Below are 27740 nucleotides of genomic sequence, written 5' to 3'. Positions count from 1 at the left end.
GGAAAATAATGTTATCTCATTATAACATTATAATGGCAACAAATCATATCTGTCTAGGAGGGAATGTGATAGTTTTAAAATGGATAAATACAGGAGCACCTGTGTGGCTCGTCAGTTGGACTTCTGCCTTCGGCTCAGGTCATGATCCCGGGGTCTTGGGATCAAGCCCCACATTGGGCTCCCTCCTCAGTAGGGAGTCTGCTTCTCCCTTTCTCTCTCTGCCTTTCCCCTCCACTTGTGCTCTTTCTTGTGCTCTCTCTCAAAAAAATAAAAAAAAATCTTTTGAAAAAATGGATAAATACCTCTGTTCAATAGAGGAGATATATACTGCCTTTTTTTTTTTTTTAAACAAGGGAATATCAAAGTTAGGCTCGAGATTTGTAAAATCTTGGGTCCATTTGTGACCAGAAGTGTGGCTGTGAGACCAAAGTGTTTTTGAGAACTTCCCTGAAACCACCAATGCTTTAAGCCATCACTCTACCCACTTGCCCCTTCTCTCCTGAGAAGAATCCACTGAAATTCTTACCCATAACTCCTCCCTTGTTCTTCTTGTCTTCTATTTCTTCACCCTCCTGGTTTTTTCTCCCCTCTCCCTATTTATCTTTTCTGCCAGGGTGGTTTCTAGAATATTGGGGCCCTGGGAACTGGATTCACAGATAGCCAAAGCTGCCCTCTGTTGGGACTCATTTTTGCCAATGTATTCTCCAGGGATCCAGTGGTTCTTTCCACTTTCCTGGAGAGCAGTGGTATAACTGACATCATTATCACTTCACACAGTTTGGGGATGGCGGTGTTGCAGGGTGGTGTGCAACATAGGGTTCTGGCTGAATACTTCATGCTCAAAAAGGATGAACCCTTCCAGAGGAGAAAGGTCCTGATGGGAACAGAGTCTCTGGATGGGTTAAGAAGACCACAGTTGTGTCCCTTTGTGGGAGTGTTTGGCTTAGCTGTGAAGCCTGGGCTGAATTTCAGCCAATGTATGGAGGAGACTCACTTAATGGAAAATTTAATGTACTCTGTAGTCACTTTTTCATGTTTATGGAAAGCATGTTGGAGAGAGGTTTCACCACCAGCAAATATTTGTGATCTGTTTCCATGATGCCATGGGGAGAGTTGTCTTTTAAATACCGAGTGACGAGAAAACCAACGCATATTTTATAGAATCAGTGCACCAAAGTGCACCTTGACCAAAGATGGGTTATTTCAGCACCAGCACCAGATCTCCCCCAAGAGCTGGGATCTACTGGTTCCATCTCTACCAGGGACCATAGATAGAAAGAAAAAACAAATCTTTCTTTACAGTCATAGGGATAAAGAAGAATTTTCTATTTTACGTTTATTAACCACCTCTCCATATGCTGGGGAAAATAACAAAAGCCACCTGCCTTCAGTGTTGCTCACAGCATAAAGAGGAAGACAAACTACCAAACATATAATTACCATCCAGTATGGGAGCAGAGGGGGTATAGCTCAGTGGTAGAGCATTTGACTGCAGTATGGGAGCAGAGAGAAGTCTTCATCCCACACTAAGATGTGGAGGTCAAAAGGCCAGGGAAAGGCTTTCTGCAACAGGTGATGCCTGGGCTGAGACTTGAGACAGAATAGAATTTGGCAAGTGTGGGCTGATGGGGGGAGTAAGGGCCTGTTCCCTGCCTCTGTTCTAATAATGCCTCTAAAGGCACCTGGGTGACACAGTTGGTTAAGCATCTGACTCTTGATTTCAGCTCAGGTCATGATCTCAGGGCCGTGAGATTAAGTCCCATGTCAGGCTCTGTGCTGAATGTGGAGCCTGCTTAAGATTCTCTCTCACCCTCTCCCCCTGCCCCTTCCCGCCCTCTAAAGAAAATAATAATGCTTCTAAGTATAACCATTAATCACTATGCCCTTATTAACATAGTGCTTGTCGACTATATTTGCATACAAATTTCTGAATGCACAAAACCCCCACAATGTTAATTTGGCTAGTGGATGAAAAGCTCTTTTCTGTGGTTTTGACCTGAATTCCTTTTGTGATGGACATATAGTGAAGTTCTGTGTATGGATTAGATTCATTGTCTAGATTCACTCCTGTAGGGCTGGGAAGGCAGTCATTTTGGATGCCTGGCTAATTTTCTGCAAGAAATTTATCATGGAGACGTGGGGTGTTCTTCTGCAGTGCTCTAGGACCTCGTTACTAGCGTTGTGCATGGCAAGCAAGGCAAAGTCGCTGCAGCTGACAGAGCAGTTTCCTGACTCTCTACTTTCCTGTTCTTGTGGAAGAGACAGCAGCTCCGATGGAGGCAAGTTCTCCAGGATTGTTCTGGAAGACATTCTTACAGAACTACCACAGAGCCCCCTTTCTCCAGCTCTTCCAAGTGTCCTATAAACAACTTGTTCCCGTAATAAATCATTCACAGCTTAAAAAAGTGGTTTCTGCTTCTTGTAACTGAACCCTGACTGATAAATCTTTAATGAACATTTTTCCTACTTTAGAATGGATGCTATTAACTCCATTGAGAAAAAGATAAAATTTGGGGGGGGGTTAATTTTTTTTAGGGGGGGCAGAGAAGAGGGAGAGAGAGAATCTGAAGCAGGCTCCATGTCCCACACGGGGCTTGTTCTCACAACCCTGAGATGGTGACCTGAGCTGAAGTCAAGAGTTGGACACTTAACTGACTGAGCCACCTAGGTGCCCCTTGAGCTATAATTTATAAAGACTCTGAGTCACAAAAAACTAACTCAAGCCTTAAAGCCAGATCTCTCTGCTACCAAAGAATTTGCTATTATTTACCACATGTTAAAAAACAAAATTCAAATGAGTGAATTTGAAGATCTAATTGGTTTTATTAAGCAATTCATGAATCTGGCAGCATCCCATCTAACAAGTAGAGGGGAGTTCATAGGAAGGAAATTGTTAGCAAAAGACAAAAAAGGACTGTTTTAGGCAAGATCACCTTCATAGATGGAGAAGGGCAGAGGTCTTGTTATACAGAATACCTCATCTTCCGTTGGGGGATGGAGAAGGCCTAGGCAACAGATGACCAAACTTAGATTTCTCGGGGAGGTTAGAACTGAAATTAGGTTAGGTATTATGCTCTGGTTTGGTGACTTGGTCTGGCTCAAGAGTTACCATTTTGGGTCTGTGGTTTTCTTTTTAACATACCTTATGTTGATTCCCCAAAATACACATACACACTACTTCACACACAAAATCTTCTCTGCATTGGTGGATAGTGTGTTCAAATTGTCTTTCTTTTTCAGGTTTCCTTTGTTTATCTCTGTCTTCCAAATATGCTGTGAGGGGAAGCCAGCTAGGGTAGAATATGCCTGAATCACCCAGTACGTAGCAGTGAATAATTTGTAGGGTCAGCCCTTTAACCCAGTTTAACCACTGACAAAAGGAGCCAAGGCAGAGCTGAAGCATGCAGCCCCTTGGGACTAAGCCAACCTCAAAGCCATGCTGCTTTCTAACGATGAGAAAGATATCTATGAACCCGGAAAAGAAGGGAGCTAATTTCTGAAAAGAGGTGAGTTTTGGATTTTTATGTTTGGATTCTTTTTGGCATTTGGCCATTTTGTTTTCTTTTCCTTGCAAGTGTCTTCCATGACTCTTCAAAAATCTATTTCTAGTGGTTTAATAAATGACATTAGAATTGTACTTGGGGAAAAAAAACTAAGTTAGAATCTTTCCCCAGACCAAATGTCAAAATTAATTCCTGTTGGGGCACCTGGATGGCTCAGTTGGTTAAGAATCTGACTCTTGATTTCAGCTCAGGTCATGATCTCAGCATTGTGAGATCAGGCCCGACATTGGGCTCCATGTTGCATGTGGAGCGGGCTTAAGATACTCTTTCTCCCTCTGTCTGTTCTTCCTACCCCCAATGCACACTCTCTCTTAAAAAAAAAAAATTCCTGACATATTAAAGAATAAAATGTAAAAATTAAAAGAACCAGAATAAAATACAGGTGAATAGTTAAACTGGAAATAACATAAATGCCCATCAGTAGGGGCAGTAGGGGAATGGCTAAATAAGTGATGGGTACCATAAAATCATTACAAACTATGATGTAAATCTAAGTTTACAAACCTGGAAAGATGACTGTTGAACCTGTAAGTAATAACTACAAGATACCAAACACTGAGTACAGTGATATCATTTTTATTTTTAGTAATTGTATACCTCATCTAAATTTATGTGTATACATAATAGTCAAGTTTGAAAAGTGTTAGAAAAGAAAATACAGGCCAAAAATGGAGTATTTTTGTTAAGCTCCATATCAGTAAACCAAGACTTAATACTAACCTAACCTAATGGCTGTTTCAGCCTCTCCCAGGACTATAACCAACTAGTCAATCTGAATTACCTGGTCAGCACTAGTGAGGTAATCCACCTGATAGACTCCCACCTTTCCCCAAAGCATGGTGACCCTGCCTGAAACAATCCTTCTTTGCTAGAAATGTCCTTTCTTTCCCCATCCCCTTCTGCCTACAAAAGCCTTCCATTTTGTACAGCTTTTTGGAGCTCCTTTTTATTTGTCGGATGGAATGTTGCCTGATTCATGAATCTTTGAATAAAGCCAATTAGATCTTCAAATTTAGTCAGTTGATTTTTGTTTTGTTTTAGATTTAAAAACAAACAAACAAACATAATCTTTACACACAACGTGGGACGTGAACTCACAACCCTGAGATCAAGAGTTGCATGCTCCACTGACTGAACCAGCCAGGTGCCCCTTGAATTTTGTTCTTTAACAAAGGCTATGTACCAAACTGAGGCCCTCCAGGTTACCTTTGGAGGGATAGAAATGGAGGGGCCAGAAGAAGCAGGAGAACTTTTACTTCTTTCTGTATATAATATTTCAAAGAGTGGTAGAACTATAAATTATTTCTATTATTTGTGCTTAGTAATTCTCTGAAGAAAAAATTTAAGTGACCTTTCAAAAGTGAAAAAATATATACAATAGGGGTAAAGAAGTTTTTCTAAGCATAACACCAAAGATGAAAACCATAGAAGAAATCATCTAAAGAGCTAAAACTTTCATCTAACAAACAATAAACTTGGAAAAGATATTTGCAACCTAGAAAATCGTGGTGGATACTGTGAGTTAGCTTACTCAATCTCCATTCCTTCATCCTTCTGTGTATAGAGGGTATAAAAGCTTAAAACTACATTTCTGAGATTTCCTTGCAGTTAGGATTCTGGATGTAAATTGGGTTCTGTCAGTCAGATGCACTCTCAGGATAGTTAGAAGCAGCTGTGGAGCAGAGCCCATCTGTCAGCTGCTGCTGCTTCTGCTCCTGCTGTTAGAAACCAAGGTTATGGAGACCTCCGTCTTTAGAGGCAGTTGCAGCCACACCCAGAGATTCAGTGTCAAGTCATCATCCCCTTTGTGGATACTGAAGGCAGCTGTGGGCTCAGGAAAGCTACCAAAGAAAAGTAAAATCACAGACAAGAGAACAAAAATGAAAGGAGCGTAAGGGACAAGAGATGTTGTTGCCAACACCATAAAAAACACAGTGGGCAGAAATGAGAAAAAGATGGGACGCCTGGGTGGCTCAGTTGGTAAAGCGGCTGCCTTTGGCTCAGGTCATGATCCCATCGTCCTGGGATCGAGTCCCACATCGGGCTCCTTGCTCGGCGGGGAGCCTGCTTCTCCCTCTGCCTCTGCCTGCCACTCTGTCTGCCTGTGCTTGCTCGCTCTCTCTCTAACAAATAAATAAATTTAAATTAAAAAAAATTAAAAAAAAAAAGAAATGAGAAAAAGACAAGGAAATAAAAAATTAAGGAGTAGAGGAAAAGTGGTAATATTGAGGACAAACATTTGCATAATTGGCATTCCTAGAGAGGAAAACTGAAAAGAGTAAATAAAGATGAAATTTTTAAAAAATTAAATGAAATAAAAGAAGATTTGAATCTATGGACTAAAAAGGCACATACTGTCTGTCTTCCAGGAAAAACGGACTCAGAACAGTCACCAAAAAAAAAAAAAAAAAAAAAAAGTCTCCTTGCAAAAGCTTAAACCTTCAATATTCTTCAAATCTCAAACCATATGCATGGCAGACCATGATGACTTCCTTTCTGACCCAGGAGCTTAGCTTCTAGCCACCAGACCTAACAGATGTGCTCCTGCTTCCCTCCATGTCCTATTTTATAGTGAATGGGGCGCTCCATTCCCCATGCTCTGCTCCCAGCTTCTATCTTCTCAGAGCCTAACTTTATCGGGCATCTCAGTCTCTTGGATCTTCAGCCTTGCTCTCTCCACTATTTCCCATGCTATACATTTTCTCTCTCCATCTTCAAGTGTATTCTTCACTTAAATGCTTGTTCAATTGTCCCCATCCTTCACTGGCTCCAGGACAGACACCATGTCTGTGGGTTTCTTGTGGACCATGGGAAGGCCTGTAGGGCGCCTGACAGGGTTGATGCCCAATACATGTTGAATAGAGTAAGTACCCAACAAAGACTATTCCAAAATTAAATCACTAGATTCAGTATCTCCACTGTGCTTAGGTATCAGAAAGCACTCTCCGTGCACTTAAACCTGGGAGTCCAGAACAAAAGGCAGCCCCTCCCCAGTCCAACAGAATGTAGTCTGGTCATTCCACATTCACTTGTTTTCTCTGGTCCTGTTAGCCTAATCTTTGACTAATTCCAGCACTTCTTTTTCCTCTGTGTATAGATTCACCTCCACTGTTTCTGCCTCTGGCCTAAATGATTTCTGAATCTACGCCTTTGGCTTATTGAGCATCTGACAGTCACAGCCAGATGGTACCTACCCATCCCGGAGTTGACCCGCTGTGTTCCTCAGCTCCAGAGACTTCAGTCCGCTCATTTTCACTACCATGCCTCCTGGGGCATGGTGCACAGGCAGCCACACCAGACACTGCCATTCCCGACCTGGAAACTGAACGGTGGTATGGAGATGATAAAACAGCAGGAGCAGACTGAAGGGGCATGGGAGAGTCTGGTTTCTACCAGATTAGTAAATTAGTGAGGGTTGTTGGCTCCCTCCCTCTGTATCAGTCTTTGAGAAATAATGGATGGATAGGATCCCCCATACCACTTCCAAGCAATGATGCCACCAAACAGATACGTACACACACTTGAGAAAACAGGGCTGTTTTGAACTGGTGATGGGGAAGCAGGAGGCATGACTACAGGCTCAAGTGGCATGAGAGAAAAATGAGGCAAAACTAGAGAAAACCCCCATCTACAGACACACAGCATGGTGCACAGTGCTGGTGCAGGGGCTCTGGGGCAAAAATCCCAGTGGTGCAAAGCCACTAACTCACCTCAGTCTGAGCACTGACTTGCTTCAGACATTTCACTTCTTTTTTTTTTCCACTGTGAAGATACTTACCCCTAAGGGTTATTTAGCATCTATATAGCACTTAAGTGGCTCCCTCTTCACTCCTTTGTCAAACCTATTATAAGAAACGCAGATTTCACAGATTTTATTTACTTAATAGCAAGCATGAAACTTCACAACTACCCAATAATTTCATTTATTTTTTTTTTAAGTAGGCTCCAAACTGGGCCTCATGAGCCTGAGATTAAGACTTGACCTAAGATTAAGAACTGGATGCTTGGGGCACCTGGGTGGCTCAGTCAGTTAAGCATCAAACCCTTGATTTCAGCTCAGGTCTTAACCTCAGGGTTGTGAGTTTGAGCCCTATGTTAGGCTCCATGCTGGGTGTGCTTACTTTAAAAAAAGAAAGAAAGAAAAAAAAAGAGATGCTTAACCAACTGAGCTAACCATCGCGCCACCCCCGAATCGCTTTAGAATAGTGGCATAACCTGTTTAAGATTTAAGACTGGAGGGGGTGCCTGGGTGGCTCAGTGGGTTAAAGCCTCTGCCTTTGGCTCAGGTCGTGATCCCGGGGTCCTGGGATCGAGCCCCACATTGGGCTCTCTGCTTTGTGGGAAGACTGCTTCTTCCTGCCTTTCTGCCTACTTGTGATCTTATTTATTTTAAAAATAAATAAATAAATAAAATAATAAACAAACAAACAAATAAATTAATAAATAAAAATCTTTTAAAAAAAAGATTTAAGACTCTGGAGACTGGGGTGGCAAACTGTGGTGTGGTGTATGACAATAGTGCCAACTCTGTTCTTCGTGGTTATCTCACATTAAATTTTCATCACCTCAGGCAAATACATCAAAACGTTTGCTGTATACACACTCATGAACAACTGTAGGTGTGGCCCATGTAAAAATCTCTCCTGGGGTGCCTAGGTGGCTCAGTGGGTTAAGCCTTTGCCTTCAGCTCAGGTCATGAGCTCAGGTCATGATCTCAGGGTCCTGGGATCAAGCCCCGAATCGGGCTCTCTGCTCGGCAGGGAGCCTGCTTCTCCCCTCCCCGCCTGCCTCTCTGCCTACTTGTGATCTCTCTCACTCTGTCAAATAAGTAAATCTTAAAAAAGAAAAAAAATCTCTCCGAAGTTGATTGTGGCCTTTTTGAAATGTCACTAGGGGTGAGGGAGAAAAAGCCAGGAGGTGTTCAGATACTGTGATTTGAGTATTTCCAAATGCGATAATGTCAGAAAGTTGTTGAGTCACTGTTTCTGTCTAAATTTAAAAAAATTAACTGTTAGTGGCATTGAGTGTTGAAGTGGCATTGAACCTAAGATATACTAAAGTCTGTAGGCAGAAAAATACCCATTTCTATACATATAGAATGGGAAATGTAGTGGCTATCTACTGGAACGTCAGAGCACATATTTGGACTACATCTCCAAATATGTCCAATTTAATTTAAACGTTAACAAATGAACTTCTGAGCGAACACTTAACAAAGCTGATTTAAATAAACCCTTTTGTTTTGGCAAATCTATCAGAGAGGCTGTAGACAAAAGACAGCTTATGGATATGCCTACTAAATAAACTATATTTGATGAACATATTGGAAGGTAAACAGTGTAATATGTAAGAGGTAGACAGTTTCCTCTTCAGTATGCTATGCAAATAATATTGGCTTAATTCAACTACTTAAAATAATTTATTATATATAGTTTTAGCTACTTTTATGAACTATTTAAAATTTTAAAAATCTAAATATTATTATTAAAATTTTCCACAAGGGTCTCAGCTCAGCAACTAGGTCACAAAGTGCTTGGATCCATGCCACAGGCGGAATGCCTTCAAGTACACATGAAGGCATATCCAGGATATCCTTTCTCAAACTACATTCAGGAGATGAAGAAGATCTACTTGCTGTAACTGCACAGAGTATGGTACGTGAATGTGCCAGGGTGTTCATGCAATGCGACTCGTGGCCCACAGCATAAAACAAAAGGGACTGGGATAATCTGCAGCCAGAGGAGCTTCCTCTGAACTGTTTTAGACTGCTCTCTTTTCTACATAATTCTTTGAGGAGGGCTACTCCCTACAGCTTTACGTAAAACCTGTCCCCATTCTTTAAGTAGGACAATTCTAATCCATTAAAGTAGAAATCAAATTATTTCACAATTAACACAAATAGTGCTGTTAACAATTCCCCAAATAGTGCACATGGCTGTGTTCTTCATGCAGGTTTTAAAAACTGATGGTAAGTAAAGACAAGATACAGATTAGTTTCCATTTTTATTGAAGTTTTTTTTTTTTAACCAAGGAATACATTACACTTAAAGTTCAATAACACAAATAAAGATTAGTTCTTAAATCTTCTATTTACCAAAAATGTAAACATAAAAGAAAATAATTCATCACTTCCTTCCCTATTCTGACTGAATGTATCAAAAAAAAAAGAAGAAAAGGAAGAAGAAGAAGAAGAATTAGAAGATGAAGAATTAGAAGAAGAAGGAGGAGGAGGAGGAGAAGAAGAAAAGGAGGAAGAGGAGGAGAAGGAGAAAAAGTAATAGTAGTAGTAGTAGTAGTAGTAGTAGTAGTAGTAGTAGTAGTCGTCCTTTCAGGAGATAAGTTCTTTCTTCAGGATGAGTAGCACAATCTTATTAAAATATATTCATCTTCCAGGGCTGCAAGGACATGGCATGAATGACTAGTGCCCACTATGAAATGGATCTGTGGGGTTATGACTAAAGTCCACCTCCTTTACCAGGACAGCTCAAATGCCCTCAGAGATGGCTCTTCTCTCTCCATTCAGTGTCCAAGGACATGGACAGCACCAGGGCACTGAGCCCGAGACACTGTCATGAACATGATGCGCAAGCTGGCATACTCTAGGACACAGATCAGAGCCAGCAGTGACCTACTGAGTCTGGATGAGTGTTAGTCATAGAATATTAGAGCTAAAAGAATCTGACAAGGCAGCTAGCCATTTTACAGTTGGGTCTTCTAATAGTGAGGAGAATATTGATAAAATTTTATGGAATACTCAGATATGTTTATTTATGTATCTTCCTAAAGCCATTTAAACTTCACTAATTTATGTTTCATCTTCAAATACTGATAAACTCTAAGCCAACATACTAGGCTGAAACTAATTTTAGGCATAATTTATAACATTTTAAGAATGTCTATTTGGTCTTAACAAAAATAAATATCCTTAAGAAATAAGTAAGGGAAAAGGATATTCTTCAGGAGAATATTAGAGGAGTCTACCTTAAGACTACCTAACTGTTTGCCAGTTTCTTTAAAGCTGTCAGCTCAAGTCTGCTGACATGGCTTTTGCTGCCTTCCTGTAAATTCTGTTCTTGAAAACCTGAGAGACAAATTCACTTGTTATTTTTGACAATTGGGACCTTAATACTATCAAAATGAACCTAAATCTGAACTGAAAACTGAGGTAGTCTAGTCCATTTTTATATGCACTACACACTTTTTGAGTCAGAAAGAGACTCCAGTCTACTGTCCCCAAATCAGCTACTTCTCATTGTCCTTAACGCCCCATCTCACTTCCACCATGGCTGCAGTCTGCTAGTCTTCTTGGTGAACTGCTTTTGTTAACATAAAAGGCATCCTGCCACAGGATACCAACATATAGGCCATTTTGAATTCTTCAGTTCAAAGCTGAATTCTAGCCCACTAATTCTGCACGGAAATCTCAGATTTTAAGTCTGTTTTTTATACTATGGCCATATTCTAAGTGACTCAAATGCTCCTCTTAACATTTCTTAGAGGTTCAGTGACCTTCTAAGTCTTCGTGGAGTATGCTACAAAGAATAGTGATAAGCAACCATTCTCAAGACTTGTTGAAAAGGAAGGAAGACACCGGAGCTGTTAGTTACCCTCAGAAACTCAAGATTTCTTAGCCACATACCTTATCAAGTTCCTTATTTGTGCAGAGAAAACACTAGGGTATCAGATTCCAAGCTTAATAAATATATATATATAGAAAAAATGTCATCTATAATATTTTCTCCAGAAAGTCATTAGTGCAAATATAATTATATCAATAAAAAATAAAGCAAAAATATATTTCAAGTATAAAAAGCACCATGCTCGGAAACAATACTACCTAAATGGCATTACTGCACAACAGTCAAAATATAATTGAACCTACCACTGTGACTCTCAAATATATTATCCCTCATATTTTTGGTGAAATTCTTTATACAACTTTGCAGGATGATTCATAATCACAATCAATATATAAGTTTAGAGTTTTATAATTTTTCTTAAAAATATACTCTATACTTTTCTTTGACCTTTAAAGTAATGTGTGACAAAGGCAGAAAACTGAGCACTGGCCTGACACCATTACTATTAACTTCTCTTTAGCTGAAGTCGGCTATGCTAGAGACCCCAGCTTTTTCTTTTTTCTTTTTTTTTACAATGACAAATACCTCCAACTTAAAACTGCTTGCAAATACATATTTAAAACTTATGCATTAGAAAAAGGTGACTTTCCTCTATTCTGGGTTGCAGTTTGGCTCCAATGTCAAATGGTCAGCTGGAATTACTTTTTGGTAATTATACTGCTTGTTCACTTAGCATAATCTCTTAAATGGAGTTCTCAATAACTATGCTAAATTAAAAGACGAATGAATGAATGAATGAATGAAAAAATACTGTTCAGGTGTTTATAGGACTTCATTAACTTTAGAGAGAACAACTGGGCATTACTCATCACTAAAAAACTTCGAATTGGAATTACTAAGAGGGGGTGGTAAGCTTTAGTACCGGAGCAGAATTGCTTCTGAGGATGAGAATCTATGTGGTAACAGGAGCAGTGTCAAAAGCAGGAAGCAAAAAACATCACCTCTTTTTACCGTTTGTTTGTTTTTGTTTTTTGTCCGCCAAACCCATTCCCCTGTCTGTTTTCTCTGGATAGTAGGTAGGGACAGTGGGAATCTCGTTCATCCATTCATGTGCATTACTAATGTGCATTACTAATTAGATGATGAGGCATTTGGCTACCTTCAGAGAGTCATAGTTACTCCTGCCATTTACCTGCGCTTCACTGAACTTCTTCACTTTGACACTCAGAGCACTGGGCGGAAATCACATCATATCAAGAACATCACCTCCTTTTAAAGCACAGGCAATTTTCTGACTTCTGTGGACCAAGCCTTATATTGTGGGTGATAAATAGGCCCTACAACAAACTTACACTTTGCTATTAGTAAACCACCTTGTTTTGACTTATATTTTTCTTCTTATATATAATTTTCAGATAGTAGATATTCTTCTGTAACAATTTTTTAGCCCACTCGAAAATAACTGCATATCCCTCTATGTAGTACCATAATTTCTTTTTATCTTCATTGGTCAAAAAGGAATAGTTCTATTTTTCTTGGGTTACAGTTATCATGATTATTATCTGAAAAACATACAATTAGGTTTTCTTCTGTTTGCATGTCTTCAGTGTTACATGGCAGAGTATTTTTCTCTCTCTGCTCCCACAGTTTTTCATGTCATGATTAAACTCTTGGAGAACACAACTGGAAGGGCTACCAGTGCCTAAAGGTTCAGTAGTAAACTGCCACACAGCTGGTTTGAAAAAGCCAAGCACAGTCAAATCATAAGATTTAGCAAAACATTAAAAAAAAAAACACCAAAAAACCTTTTAGAACAATGAGAACAATGATTTAAGTGTACCACGCACAGCCATTAAATTCAATATAACAGTGATACAGAAACCCAATTCAATTACTATCTGTAAGTCAAAGGACAATTTAACTTTTGAGGACAGGATCCATAATTTATAATCTTATAATAGCCATTTTTAAAATTACTGCAGTATTGATTTTAGGTTAATGAAAATGCTGGGGTATGTAATCACTCTGAAAATTTCACCAATTAATCCATTTTCAAAGGCAAATTTCAGGCAGGTTATATATTCTGACAAATAAAGATATGGTGACTTAGAATTCCTTCTCCTCCTCCAAGCTCTGAGGCTGTCGGGCTGCTGATGAAGAGTGACTGCTGTGAAGTTCTGCTTCAAGGTCTGATTGTGGTCAAAGCTTCCAAGCCAAAGTTAGGAACACCTCTTCTGCCATCTGCCTAGGCTGGCACTCTCCCAGATTTGTGCTTTGTTCAGAGGAACGTGACACAAAGGAATGTCTTGAGAATTCACTTTTCCATTCCTAGTGCCATACACACAGAAGAAATCCAGCCAGCAGAGGAAATAGATTGCCTAGCAGAAGCCAGAGAGTGACCACCAGGCTAGAGGAACGGGAACACAGATCTAGGATTGAAAACAAAAAATTGACTTTCTGGAGACATTTTTGGACAAAATCATACCAATTAAAAATTGACAGATGAGTACAGGTAACTATTAAAAGGTGAACAAGGACCACCTTGGAGAGCAGAATCAAGAATAACTTCCTGAAACCTATATATGCAAAGTCATTTTTATACATTTATAGAAAAAGAACAAATTATCTTATGCAAGAAGAAAAGACGATGTACCCACCATATTGAGGTTAAAAGTAGCACCACAGAAAAGAAAGAAGTGTCTTTAGGAAGTATCCCAACAAAGCTAAAGATGCTACACAGGGAAGTAAATTAATATCTTGGCTATTCTAACATGGGATGCAGGATCTTCTTCCTCTATTCTTGTCCTTTTTAAGTAGGGTAACCCTATAATTTATCATCCCAAATCAGGGCATTTTGAGACAAGCATTGCAATAAATTTCCCGAGATGGAGCCACTGGTGCCCATGGTGCCATGTCAGCAAACTGAAACTCAGATGACTTTTGTGTTCCCCTGCTTAAACAGAAACACAGTATAACTAGTAAGCTAATCTACAACTGTCAAGCCAACTCTGGGACCTGCAGTTATTTCTTTCTTCCTTGATATTTCTAATAAGGTCAGATATGCCACCCTAGCCAATCAAATTAACCCAAGTACTTCTTGTTTCCTGCTTGCAGTTCTTTTCCCTTATTTTGCAGTTCTCTCTGTACTCTTGAGATGAAGACTGCCTGCTTTATGAAGTGTGAAATAAAATTAACACAAGGGAACGCTATTAATAATTATACCAAGACCATAGGTACATGGACTGTCCCAGGTAAACCAGCACATATGGTCCCTGATCTCTAAATATCTACCCATCTACCCATATTACCCCAGGCTGATATAGAAATGGCAAAGAGGGGATCCTGGGTGGCTCAGCTGGTTGAGTGTCTGCCTTTGGCTCCAGTCATGATCCCATGGTCCTGGGATCAAGCCCCATGTCCAGCTCCCTGCTCAGCAGGGAGCCTGCTTTTCCCTCTCCCTCTGCCTGCTGCTCCCCCTGCTTGTGTGATCTCTCTCCCTGTCAAATAAATAAATAAAATCATAAAAAAAAGAAAGAAAGAAATGGCAGAATATTCTATGTGCTTTGGGCACTAGGAATATATTTTAATTTAGCCATGAGTTGTTCTCAGGGGCAAAATCCTCCCAAAGCAATTCTCAGAATGGAAAGCATTTTTATTGCAGTCAAGAGACCAGGTTAACCTGACTTTATTTCAGAATAAGTTGTCCTTTCTAATATTTTTATCAATAAAGAGCCAACCAAGATTCAAGTCTGACTTGCTTAAAAGGTAGGAAAAATAGGACTAGTCTTCAGCTATGGAATGATTACAGTGATAATGGCAAGGTACTTCTGAGCACTATACTACACAGTGTGGAACAAGTATTTTTTAAAGAATTATTTTAATGCCCATAAACCAGGTAAACCATGGGGGAACTTCTATTCTTCCTCAATGGAATCATGCTGGTATTTGTTAAATCTTAAAAATAATCCCACTTAGAGAGGGCATCAAGATGACAGAGGAGTAGGAGACCTAAATTTTGTCTGGTCCCAGGAATTCAGCAAGATAGTTATCAAACCATTCTGAACACCTACACACTCAACAGCATAGTTGAGTTGTTATTTAGTTGCTGCTAAACAGCAGCAACTCTATGAATAGAAAAGCAACCACATTCTGGAAGGCAGGATATATGGAGAAGTGAATCTGAGGTGATATACAGGAAGATAGAGTGTTGGGGGAAGGGAGCCTCCATCAGCCAGCTACCAGCAAGTGATGGAACAGAGGATCACAAAATTGGAACTTTTACAAGTCTGCTCTGCTGAGGGACATTGCTCCGATGGCTAAGCCAGGGGTGGAACCCTTACTGGGATAGTGTGGTCTCAGGGCCCTTGGGGTCACAGGAAGACCAGGGGTGCCTGACTGCAGGAGAGCTCCCAGGTATCAGAGTGGGGAAGCCAGTTGCAAAGACTAAGCCCAGGAGGGGGCTCTCAGCTCAGGGTTACCTTAAACTGTGATCCCTGGCACAACTGGACCACTGCTCTTTGAGCAAGGGCCCAACAAGCGGCACATTGGGGAGACTCCCTTTTTTTCCCAACAAGAGTGGCTTGGGAGCCTTGTGTGGGAGCCTGATTCAGGAGCCTGCCACAGGAATCTGCTAGGTTTGGAGATTCCAAATGTGAACACGGTCATGTGCCCGAGATAGAAATGCTTGGTCACAGGCCAGGTGAGCATGGAAAGTGGCCAGAGACCAGCGAGATAGGAGTGATTGACTGCTTTTCTCTGAGGGCTCACTGAGGAGTGGGGACCCAAGCTCTCAGCGCCTACAGGCCCAGAGATTGGGAGGCTGCCATTTTCATACTTGTTCTCTAAAGCTGTGTGGAAATCCTCAGGGAAGAAAAGCTACTGAGTGCAAACCCAAGAAAATTATTTAGCCTGGACCCTGGCAAGAATGGTGCAATTCCGCCTGAGACAAAGACATTTGAGAATCAATGCAACAGGCCCCTCCCCCAGAAGATCAGCAAGAACATCCAGTCAAGACCAAGTTTACCGATCAATGAGAACTGCAAAACTCCAGCGCTAGGGGAATATACCACAGAGAATTCATGGCTTTTTCCCCATGATTCTTTAGTCTTTCAAAGTTAATATTTAAAGTTTTATTAATTCTTTTTCTATTTCTTTTTAAAAAAATTTTTCCTCTTTGTTCAACCAACTTATCAAGACCTTTTTAAAAATCTTTTTAAATTTTCATTTTTATAGCCATATTCTACCCCTTCATTGTATTTACCCTTATTTGTGTGTGTGTGTGTGTGTGTATGTGTGTGTGTATAAGTATTTCTTTCTTTAAAATTTTGGGAGGCAGTTTTTTCCAACAGACAAAAATACACCCAAAATCTAGTGTGTGGCTCTGTTCTATTCACCAGCCTGATCATAGTCTTCTTTTTTCTTTTTTCCCCTCCTCCCCCTACCCCCAGGTTTGGGTCTCTTCTGATTTGTTTAGTGTATATTTTTCTGGGGTTGTTACCCTTGCAGTATTTTGTTCTCTTGTTCATCTATTCTTTTCTGGACAAAATGACAAAACAGAAAAACTCACCTCAAAAAAAAGAATAAGAGGTAATACCGACTGCCAGGGAGCTAATCAACATGGACATTAGTAAGATGCCGGAACTAGGGTTCAGAATGATGATTATAAAGATACTAGCTGGGCTTGAAGAAAGCACAGAAAAAGTGAGGGGGGAGTGATAGGGTGGCTGGGTGATGGACATTGGGGAGGGTATGTGCTTTGGTGGCTCCAGTGAGTAAAAATTAAAAAAAAAAAAAAAAGCATAGAAGATACTAGAGAATCCCTTTCTGGAGAAATAAAATCTAACCAAGTTGAAACCAAAAAGGCTATTAATGAGGTGCAATAAAAATGGAGGCTCTAACTGCTAGGATAAATGAGGCAGAAGAGAATTTATGATATAGAAGACCAGATGATGGAGAATAAAGAAGCTGAGAAAAAGAGAGATAAAAACAAGAACTGGATCACGAGGGGAGAATTTGAGAGATACGTGATATGATAAAGCGAAACAATATTAGAGTAAGTGGGATCCCAGAAGAGGAAGAAAGAGAAAGAGGGGTAGAAGGTATACTGGAGCAAATTATAGCAGAAAACTTCCCTAATCTGGGGAAGGAAACTGGCCTCAAAATCCAGGAGGCACAGAGAACCCAATTTACAAATCTCAGAGAAAAGAGTAAATCCTGAAAGCAACTCTGGAGAAGAGGTCTGTAACTTACAATGGTAGAAACATTAGATGGACAGCAGACCTATCCACAGAGATCTGGCGGGCCAGAAAGGACTGGCATGATATATGCAGGGTACTAAACTAGAAAAATATGCAGCCAAGAATACTATAACCAGCTAAGCTGTCATCAAAAATAGAAGAAGAGGGGTGCCTGGGTGGCTCAGTGGGTTAAAGCCTCTGCCTTTGGCTCAGGTCATGACCCAGGTCCTGGGATCAAGTCCTGCATCAGGCTCTCTGCTCAGCAGGGAGCCTGCTTCCCTTCCTCTCTCTCTGCCTGCCTCTCTGCCTACTTGTGATCTCTGTTTGTCAAATAAATAAATAAAATCTTAAAAAAAAAAAAAAAGAAGAAGAAGAAGAAGAGACAAAAAGCTTCCAGGACAAACAGAAACTGAAAGAATTTGTGATCATCAAACCAGCCCTACAAGAAATATTGAGAGGGGTCCTCTAAGCAAAGAGAGAACCCAAAGGTAACATAGACCAGAAAGGAACAGAGACAATATACAGTAACAGCCACCTTACAGGCAATACGATGGCACTAAATTCATAATTTTCAATAGTCACCCTGAATGTAAATGAGCTAAATGCCCCAATCAAAAGACACAGGGTATCAGACTGAATAAAAAAGCAAGACCCATCGATATGATGTCTGCAAGAGACTCATTTTGGACCCACAGACACCTCCAGATTGAAAGTGAGAGGGATGGAAAACCATTTCCCATGCTAATGGACATCACAGGAAGGCTGGGATGGCAATCCTTAAATCAGACAAATCATATTTTAAACCAAAGACTGTAATAAGAGAAGAGGAAGGACACTGTATCATACTTAAAGGGTCTATCTAACAAGAAGATCTAACAATTGTAAATATTTATGCCCCCAATATGGGAGCAGCCAATTATATAAGCCAATTAATAACAAAATCAAAGTAACACGTCAACAATAATACAATAATAGTATGGGACATTAACACCCCTCTCACTGAAATGGACAGATCAGCTAAGCAAAAGATCAACAAGGAAATAAGGGCCTCAAATGAAACACTAGATCAGATGAACCTCAAAGATATATTCAGAATATTCCATCCCAAAGCAACAGAACACACATTCTTCTCTAGTGCACATGGAACATTCACCAGAATAGATCACATCCTGGGTCACAAATCAGGTTTCAAACCAGGACCAAAAGATTAGGGTCATTCCCTGCATATTTTCAGACCACTCGACCTCAATCACAAGAGGAAAGTTGGAAAGAACTCAAATACACAGAGGCTAAAGAGCATCCTACTAAAGAACAAATGGGTCAACCAGGAAATTAAAGAAGAATTAAAAAAAAAAAGTCATGGAAACAAATGAAAATGAAAACACAACTTTTCAAAATCCTTGGGATGCAGCAAAAGGGGTCCTAAGAGGAAAGTATATAGCACTACAAGCTTTCTCAAGAAACAAGAAAGGTCTCAAATACATGACCTAATCCCACACCTAAAGGGGCTGGAGAAAGAACAGCAAAGAAAGCCTAAACACAGCAGAAGAGAAATAAAGATTAGAACACAAGTCAATGAAATATAAACTACATAAACTGTAGAAAAGATTAACAAAACTAGGAGCTGGTTCTTTGAAAGAATTAGTAAGAATGGACAAACCTCTGGCCAGACTTATCAAAAAGAAAAGAGAAAGAACCCAAATATAAAATCATGAATGAAAGAGGAGAGATTACAACCAACACCGAAGAAATACAAACAATTATAACAACATAGTATGAGTAACTCTATGAGAACAAATTAGACAATCGGGAAGAAATGGATGCATTCCTAAAGACATATAAACTACCAAAACTAATGCAGGAAGAAAGAGAAAAGAACAGACCCCAAACCAGCAACAAAATTGAAGCAATAATCAAAAACCTCCCAACAAACAAGAGCCCAGGGACTGATGGCTTCCCAGTGGAATTCCACCAAACATTTAAAGAAAAATTAATACTTATTCTTCTGAAACTGTTCCAAAAAACAGATATGGAAGGAAAACTTCCAAACTCATTTTATGAGGCAAGCATTACCTTAAGCCCAAAACCACACAATGACCCCATCAAAAAAGGAGAATTACAGACAAATATCCCTGATGAACATGGATGCAAAAATTCTGACGAAAATACTATCCAAAGGATTATTCACCATGACCAAGTGGGATTTATTCCTGTGCTACAAGCTTAGTTCAACATCCAGAAATCAATCAATGTCATACACTACATTAATCAAAGAAAGGACAAACACCATATGATACTCTCAACAGATGCAGAAAGAACATCTGATAAAGCACAGCATCCTTTCTTGATTAAAACTCTTCACAGTGTAGGATAGAGGCTACATATGTCAATAACATCTAAAAGCCACCTATGAAAACCCCACAGTGAATATCATTCTCATCAGAAAGACGGCAGGGATGTCCACTACCATCACTGCTATTCAACATAGTACTGGAAGTCCAAGCCTCAGCAATCAGACAACAAAAAGAAATACAAGCCATCTGAGTTGGCAAAGAAGAAGTCATATGCACTTCTCACTCTTTGCAGATGATATGAAAAACCAAAAGACTCCACTCCAAAACTGCTAGAACTCATACAGGAATTCAGTAAAGTGGAAGGATATAAAATCAACAGACAGAAATCAGTTGCATTTCTATACACCGAAAATGAGAGAGAAGAAAGAGAAATTAAGGAGTCAATCCCATTTACAACTGCACCCAAAACCGTAAGATACCTAAGAATAAATCTAGCCAGAGAGGCAAAGGATCTGTACTCAGAAAACTATAGAACACTCATGAAAGAAGTTGAAGAAGACATAAAAGAAATGGAAAAACATTCCATCCTCATGGATTGGAAGAACAAATATTGTTAAAATATCTATGCTATCTAGACCAATCTACACATTCAATGAAATCCCTATCAAAATACCATCAACTTTTTTCACAGAAATGGAACAAATAATCCTACAATTTGTATTGGAACAAGAAAAGACCCTGAATAGCCAGAGGAATGTTGAAACAGAAAACCAAAGCTGGTGGCATCACAATTCTGGACTTCAGGCTCTATTACAAAGCTGTAATCATCAAAACAGTATGGTACCGGCACAAAAACAGACACAGAGATCAATGTAACAGAACGGTGTACCCAGAAATGGACCCTCAACTCTATGGTCAACTAATCTTCGACAAAGCAGAAAAGAATATCTAATGGAAAAAAGAGACAATCTCTTCAACAAATGGTGTTAGGAAAATTGGACAGCCACATGCAGAAGAATGAAACTGAACCACTTGCTTGCACCCACACACAGAAATAGACTCAAAATAGATGAAAGACCCAAGTGTGAGACAGGGATCCATCAAAATCCTTGAGGAGAATATGGCAGCAACCTCTTCCACCTCAGCCATAGCAACTTATTCCCAGACACATCGCCAAGGGCAAGGGAAGCAAGGGCAAAAAAGAACTACTGGGACTTTATCAGGATAAAAAGCTTTTGCACAGCAAAGGAAACAGTCAACAAAACCAAGAGAGAATTGAAAGAATGGGAGAAGATATTTGCAAATGACATATCAGATAAAGGGCTAGTATCCAAAATCTACAAAGAACTTATCAAACTCAACACCCAAAGAACAAATAATCCAATCAAGAAATGGGAAGAAGACATGAACAGACATTTCTGCAAAGAAGACATCCAAATGGCCAACAGACACATGACAAAGTGCTCAACATCACCTGGCATCAGGGAAATACAAATCAAAACACAATGAGATACCACCCCACACCAGACAGAATGGCTAAAATCAACAAGTCAGGAAATGACAGATGTTGGCGAGGATGCAGAGAAAGGGGAACCCTCCTACACTGTTGGTGGGAATGCAAGCTGGTGCAGTGACTCTGGGAAACATATGGAGGTTCCTCAAAAAGCTGAAAACAGAGCTACCCTACAACTCAGCAATTGTAGTACGGGGTATTTACCCCAAAGATGCAAATGTAGTGATCCGAAGGGGCACGTGCACCCTAATGTTTATAGCAGCAATGTCCACAATAGGCAAACTATGGAAAGAGCCTAGATGTCCATCAGCAGATGAATGGATAAACATGTGATATATATATATAATGAAATATCATGCAGCCATCAAAGAAATGAAATCTTGCCATTTGCAATGAGTGGATGGAACTAGAGGGTACTATGCTAAGTGAAATAAGTCAATCAGAGAAAGATAATTATCATATGATCTCACTGGTATGTGGAATTTGAGAAACAAGGCAGAGAATCATGGGGGAAGAGAAGGAAAAATGAAATGGGATGAAACCAGAGAGGGAAACAAACCATAAGATGGACACTGGGGAGGTTATGTGTTATGGTGAGCACTGTGAATTGTGTAAGACTGATGAACCACAGATCCATACTCCTGAAACAAATAATACAGTATATGTTAATAAAAATAAAATACAATAAAATTGTGAATAAGGAAAAAAAAATCCCACTTAGCTAAGAATGGTTCTTTTCTTAAATTTTTTAAAAAGATTTTATTTATTTATTTGACAGAGGGAGAAAGAGCACAAGGAGGCAGAGAGAGAGGGGGAAGCAGGCTCCCCAATGAGCAGGGAGCCCAATGTGGGACTCAATCCCAGACGCTTAACCGACTGAGCCACCCAGGCGCCCCAAGAATGGTTCTTTTTAAAATGTAGTCTTTGTGTCAACAATATCAGCATCACCTTGTAGTGGACAGTGCAAACTATGGAACATCAAGCCAGAGTTGATGTGGTAGAGTGGTGTGGGCTGCATTAAGGAATAGACCCTGAAGTGACTAATAACATAGGCATATCCCTTTATCTCCTGATTTTCATTTTGGCCCAAAGGAACAGGAGAAGTAGGCAATGTTTTTCCACTGTTAGTACTAAAATTTAACAAGCTATTAAAACATTAATGGCAGTTCTGGAACATTTGTTCTTCAAAAACACTGCACTTTCTGTGCTAGTACTAATTACAATGAAAAGATTAAAAATGAGGGTTTCAAAATAAATTAGAGACAGTAAGTTCTGGGTTTTTATCTGAACTTCATTATTTATTAGTTCATGGATAATACATTACTTAATCTCTTTATACCTTAGTTTTCTCATTTGTAAAACAATAATTCCTACCTCATTAGTTTTTGTGATGGTTAAATGCAATAATAAAGACATAAAGCACTTGGCAAAGTGTCTAGCATTCAATAAATGGAAACAAAAATAACCTCTACAATCTGAAGAGACTTGAAAGAATTCAGAAAGAAATCTTTCATAGTCACTAATGGAAACTATTTTAGGCAATATAGAACAACTATCTAATCACACTCTACCATTTAGTAGTGTCAACTAGAAAAAAGAAAATAAAGTCAGAGTTTTACATTCTTTTTTTTTTTTTTAAATTTTACCCACCCATTTGAGAGAGAGAGAGCAACAAAGGAGAGGGGGAGAGCACATGAAGGGGGAGGGGTAGAGGGAGAAGCAGGCTCCCAATTGAGCAGGAAATCCAATGTGGAGCTTGATCCCAGGACCCTGAGATCATGACCTGAGCTGAAGGCAGACGCTTAACTGACTGAGTCACCCAGGTGCCCCCAGAGTTTTACATTCTAAAAGAAATTACAAATATTAGAAAAAGCTATGCGAACTAACACCTAAGAACACCAATAACAAAAATCAGAAGAATTTAGGGAGAATATCTTTTACACTTCCTCCAGAATATTAGCATTTTTAATGTTTTAAAGGCATGCTTAAAAACCTAAAAAAAAAAAACTTTCCTAAGACAGATTAGGGATGATGATTTGTTTATTAATAAGGTTCATTATAGGTTAATTCTAATTATTAGTATTTCTCACACAAGCATATTTAAAGCATCAAAATAGTTCTATGACTTTAGTGGGTCATTAAAAAAGTATTAAACAGAAACAAACTATTTACCTGAAAGAAACACTTGTCATTGTTTCTGGCACACAGTTCAATAACTATCAGTAAAGACTCAATATGCTCAGCTTATCAAATATGATAAGTCAGGATATTTTAGAATCTCAACAGTGATGTGTGTATTTAAAAAGCAATGCCTAAAATATATCTATTCTTGTAATATTTACACATTTTCAAAATTGCAGTAGTGATTTGGTGCTTGCAACACTCTTTTGACCATGCTTCCTCACAGAAATGGGCAAGTTAACAGGGAAATCAGTCACATTATAGCAGCACCATATCAGAAGGGTGACTGGTAAAGAAGGAGTAGGATAAGCAAAGTATAAGGTGCAGACTGTGCAGGTGGAGGGGGCAGGTGATTTGTAATCTCCACCTCCCACCTCCTTTGAATAGATTCATTAGTCTTTGTCATGCTCCAAAGACAGGAAACGATCATCTCATAGCACTTTAACCTGGTTCGGATTTTCTCTCATTCCTAGACACTCTTCTACTGTACTCCTAAGATTCTTACCCCTGAACCAGAGGGAATAACTATTTCAACTCTGCCAATGGCTCAATCCTTGCTCATGTCTTGGACAATGAGATGGTGACAGATTGTTACAGTTAACTGGGATTAGGCCTGAGGATAGGAACTCCATCAGAACTACCTAACTTGTGGACTATCAGCCTGCTTATTCTAGCCAAAGCAATTTAACAGTAACAACAAAATTAAGTCATCATATCAGCTTTGCATTAAAAGTAAAAGTTAACTAAGAGTATTTAACACTACTTATACTATTTACCACACCAAAAGGGCCTAAGATCTTTTTTTAAAAAGATTTTATTTATTTGTCAGAGAGATAGAGAGAGCGCCAAAGGCAGATGCTTAACCTATTAAACCACTCAGGTGTCCCTAAGATCTTTTGTTTTAAAGATTTTATTTATTTGAGATAGAGAGAGTGAGAGAACAAGCCAGGGGGAGGGGCAAAGGGAGAGGGAGAAGCAGACTACCTGCTGAGTGGTGAGCCCCATGTGGGGCTCAATCCCAGAACTCTGGGATCATGACCTGAGCCAAAGGCAGATGCCTAACCAACTGAGCCACCCAGGTGCCTGGAACAGGGATGTTCTTAATGACATCGAGAATGGGGAATCCTTGCAAGAAGATTTTCAATTTCCTTTGCTTGAATCCATCAGAGGAGTTACTATGTATGGCAGTTATAGCTTTATAAAATATATTTCTTAAATAATAAGACTCAAAAGTCAACATTCCTCCTTGATCTGTGGGCTACAGAATGGATACTATATTAGCAGGTATAGAAACATGAATCTCCTTGCTCATTTCCGCTGGAGCTCTTGGATGACTAGGTGGATTCACAACGAGCAGTAATTTTAAAAAGAATCATTTTTTTCTGAGAAGTTAGTCTCAACACTGGGCTTAAAATAGTAAACCATGCTGCAAACAGATAGGCTATCATCCAGGCTTTGTTGTTCCACTTACCAAGCAAAGGCAGAGTGGATTTGGTGTAATTCCTAAGGGCCCATTTCATTACCCATTACCATTACCATTTTCAAAATGGTAAATTAGCACCAGCTTCAACTTTAAGTCATCAGTTGCATTACCCCTAACAAGAGAGCCAGCCTGTCCTTGGAAGCTTTGAAACCAGGCACTGACTTCTCTCTAGCTATGAATGTCCTTGATGGCATCTTCTTCCAATGGAAGCTTCATCTACACTGAAAATCTGTTGTTTAGTGTGGCCATTTCCATTATTTTTCTTAGTCAACTCTGTATAACTTGCTGTAACTAATACAACAGCACCTGCTACTTTCCCTTATACTTCTTTGTTACGGAGACGTCTTCTTTCCTTAAACCTCATGAATTCACTTCTGCTAGCTTCTGACTTTTCTTCTGCAGCTTCCTCACCTCTCTTGGCCTTCACAGAAGTGAAGAGAGTTGGGGGCTTGCTCTGGATTAGCTTTGACTTAAGAGAATGTTGTATCTGCTTTGAACTTCTATCCAGACCACCCAGACTTTCTCCATGTCAGCAACAAGGATTTTTTTTTTCAATCATTCACGTATCCACTGTTATATCACTTTTCATATCCTCCAAAAACTTTTCGTTTGTATTCACAGCTTGGCTAACTGACAAAACCAGCTGTTGACATGCTTTCTTCACTAAGTTGAATCATTTCTAGCTTTTAAGTTGATAGACATGTGACATCTCCTTTTACATAACACTTAGGGGACATGGTAGGGTTATTAATTGCCCTAATTTCAATATTGTTGTGTCTCAGGGAATAGGGAGGCCTGAGGAAGAGGAGGGAAATGGGAATCGTTGGTTGGTGGAGCAGTCAGAATACACACAATTACCAATTAAGTTCAGTTTCTAATGAGTGTGGTTCCTGGTATCCCCAAAGAACAAAATTACAATTGTAAAATCAAAGATCACTGATCACAGATCACATCACAAATATAATAATAATTAAAAGGTTTAAAATATCATGAAAATTACCAAAGTGTGACACAGAGACATGAACTGAGCCAATGCTGTTGGATAAGTGGTGCTGGCAGAGTTGCTGCCAAGGTTGGCACAAACCTTCCATTTGTAAAAAATGCAGTATCTGTGAAGTGCAATAAAGTAAAGCAGAATAACATGAGGTATGCCTGTATAACTGAAATACATTTAATTGCTTTTTGTGTTTAATGAGAATTTTGTTTACCCTTAATTTCAAAATGAATGGTTGAAACATTCAGTTTTTGTAATCTTGAATGATTTTTTTTTTTTTTTTTTTTTTTTTTTTTGCAAATCAGAGGTCTTTAGAAAGGTTACTTATCCTTCCTCTTACTGAACGGAAGTGTCGTTTACTCACCTTCAATTTCTAACAGTGGTGGTAAGGAGGCTTTCCCATAAAACTGCAATTAGAAGAGAAGATGCTCCACCTGTTTTAAGAGTTCCACCTGTCAAGAGCTTCCTTGAAGGGAATTTCCAACATTATATAAGAAAAGTCTTGTCTTTACTCCAACCACAGAGACTACTCACCTAGTGGTAGAGCTCGGGTCAAGTTAGTAGCTGGAGGATCTCTTTCTGGAGGACAGAGCTCACAGAAGTCCCAACATGATGGGCAGAGCAGGTTACCATCATGAATCCAGCCATTCATCTGAATACTGACAGGGAGGACCTGCCCAGCTCGACTACACAAATATGAAGTGTTCTGAACCCAAACTGTCAGACCTTGAGGAGAACAAGAAACCTTCAAATAGGAAGGGGAAAAAACTCAGATCAATAAGATTCTCATATAGGATATATGAGCCTTTTTCATCTACAGGAAAATACATTAGAATTTACTAAAAATACTGACTATAAAACACAATTTGGAATACAGGCATATCTTTAATCTCATATAAAGAAAGTTATATTATTCAGGTTCTAAAAGAATTTTCACTCGGTGGTAGTAGCTCTTAGACTTTTTGTTTAGCATTTTCAGAAAAAATCTGAGGAAAGCTACAGACACTACTCTTTAATGATACAAGACAACACACAACTTAACATACAATTTGGATTTATAGACCCTGAAGCCAAGTTGTCAAGAGTAACACTTCTGTAGGGGTGCCTGGGTGGTTTATAGTCTGTGGAGCATGCAACTCTTGATCTCGGGGTTGTGAGTTTGAGCCCCACATGGGGTGTAGAGATTACTTGAAAAAAATCAAATCTTAGGGGTACCTGGCTGGCTCAGTCAGAAAAGCATGCAACTCTTAATCTCAGGGTCCGGAGTTCAAGCCCCACGTTGGGTGTAGAGATTAAATAAATAAAACTTTAAAAATATTAATGATAATGATGATAATAAAATCTTTAAAAAAAGAATAACACTTCTGCAGATTATAGTATCCTCATTATACTTCAGCTCAAACCTTTGTCAAAGAGCCATTACTCATGTCATTTTCTCCACAAGTCATAAATTTTGTAAATAAATTTTTTATTAGTTATTTTAAGTTGTAAAAATAATATCATTGTAAAAAAAAGTATTACAGTACAGAAATGTACATAATACAAGTTTTTTATTCTTTTTCACTATCACAGACCCTCTGCTCAGGTATAAAAAAGGTCCTAGTGATTTTATATGGACTGGTAACATCTTTATTTATTTATTTATTTATTTTAAAGATTTTATTTATTTGACAGACAGAGAGATCACAAGTAGGCAGAGAGGCAGGCAGAGAATGGGGGGAAGCAGGCTCCTTGCTGAGCAGAGAGCCTGATGTGGGGCTCAATCCCATGACCCCGGGAACATGACCTCAGCCGAAGGCAGAGGCTTCACCCACTGAGCCACCCAGATGCCCCAGGACTGGTAATATCTTTAAAGGTAGGACTCACATCTTAACTGCAAGGGGTAACTAATAAAGT

The 27740-nt window shown here is 39.3% G+C and overlaps 1 protein-coding gene across 2 annotated transcripts in view; it reads right to left on the bottom strand.

Annotated features, from left to right (window-relative positions):
- Window positions 1-11714: 11714 nt before the first annotated feature.
- Window positions 11715-27740, bottom strand: part of LMLN (leishmanolysin like peptidase) — a gene marked incomplete at its 5' end in the record, with an annotated part of 78447 nt that continues 62421 nt past the window's right edge. For both annotated transcript variants that reach the window (XM_080818746.1, XM_080818745.1), the window contains 2 exons: window positions 11715-13572; window positions 26379-26589. In XM_080818746.1, the coding sequence (XP_080674872.1) occupies window positions 13472-13572; window positions 26379-26589 (312 nt within the window). In that variant the 3' untranslated portion in view covers window positions 11715-13471. The remainder of the gene's footprint in view (window positions 13573-26378; window positions 26590-27740) is intronic.

This window comes from Martes martes (genome assembly GCF_963455335.1).
Source record: "Martes martes genome assembly, chromosome: 1".
Classification (NCBI taxonomy): Eukaryota; Metazoa; Chordata; class Mammalia; order Carnivora; family Mustelidae; genus Martes; species Martes martes.
Note: the sequence above shows the minus strand (reverse complement) of the source record. Positions and strands in the feature narration are given on the sequence as shown.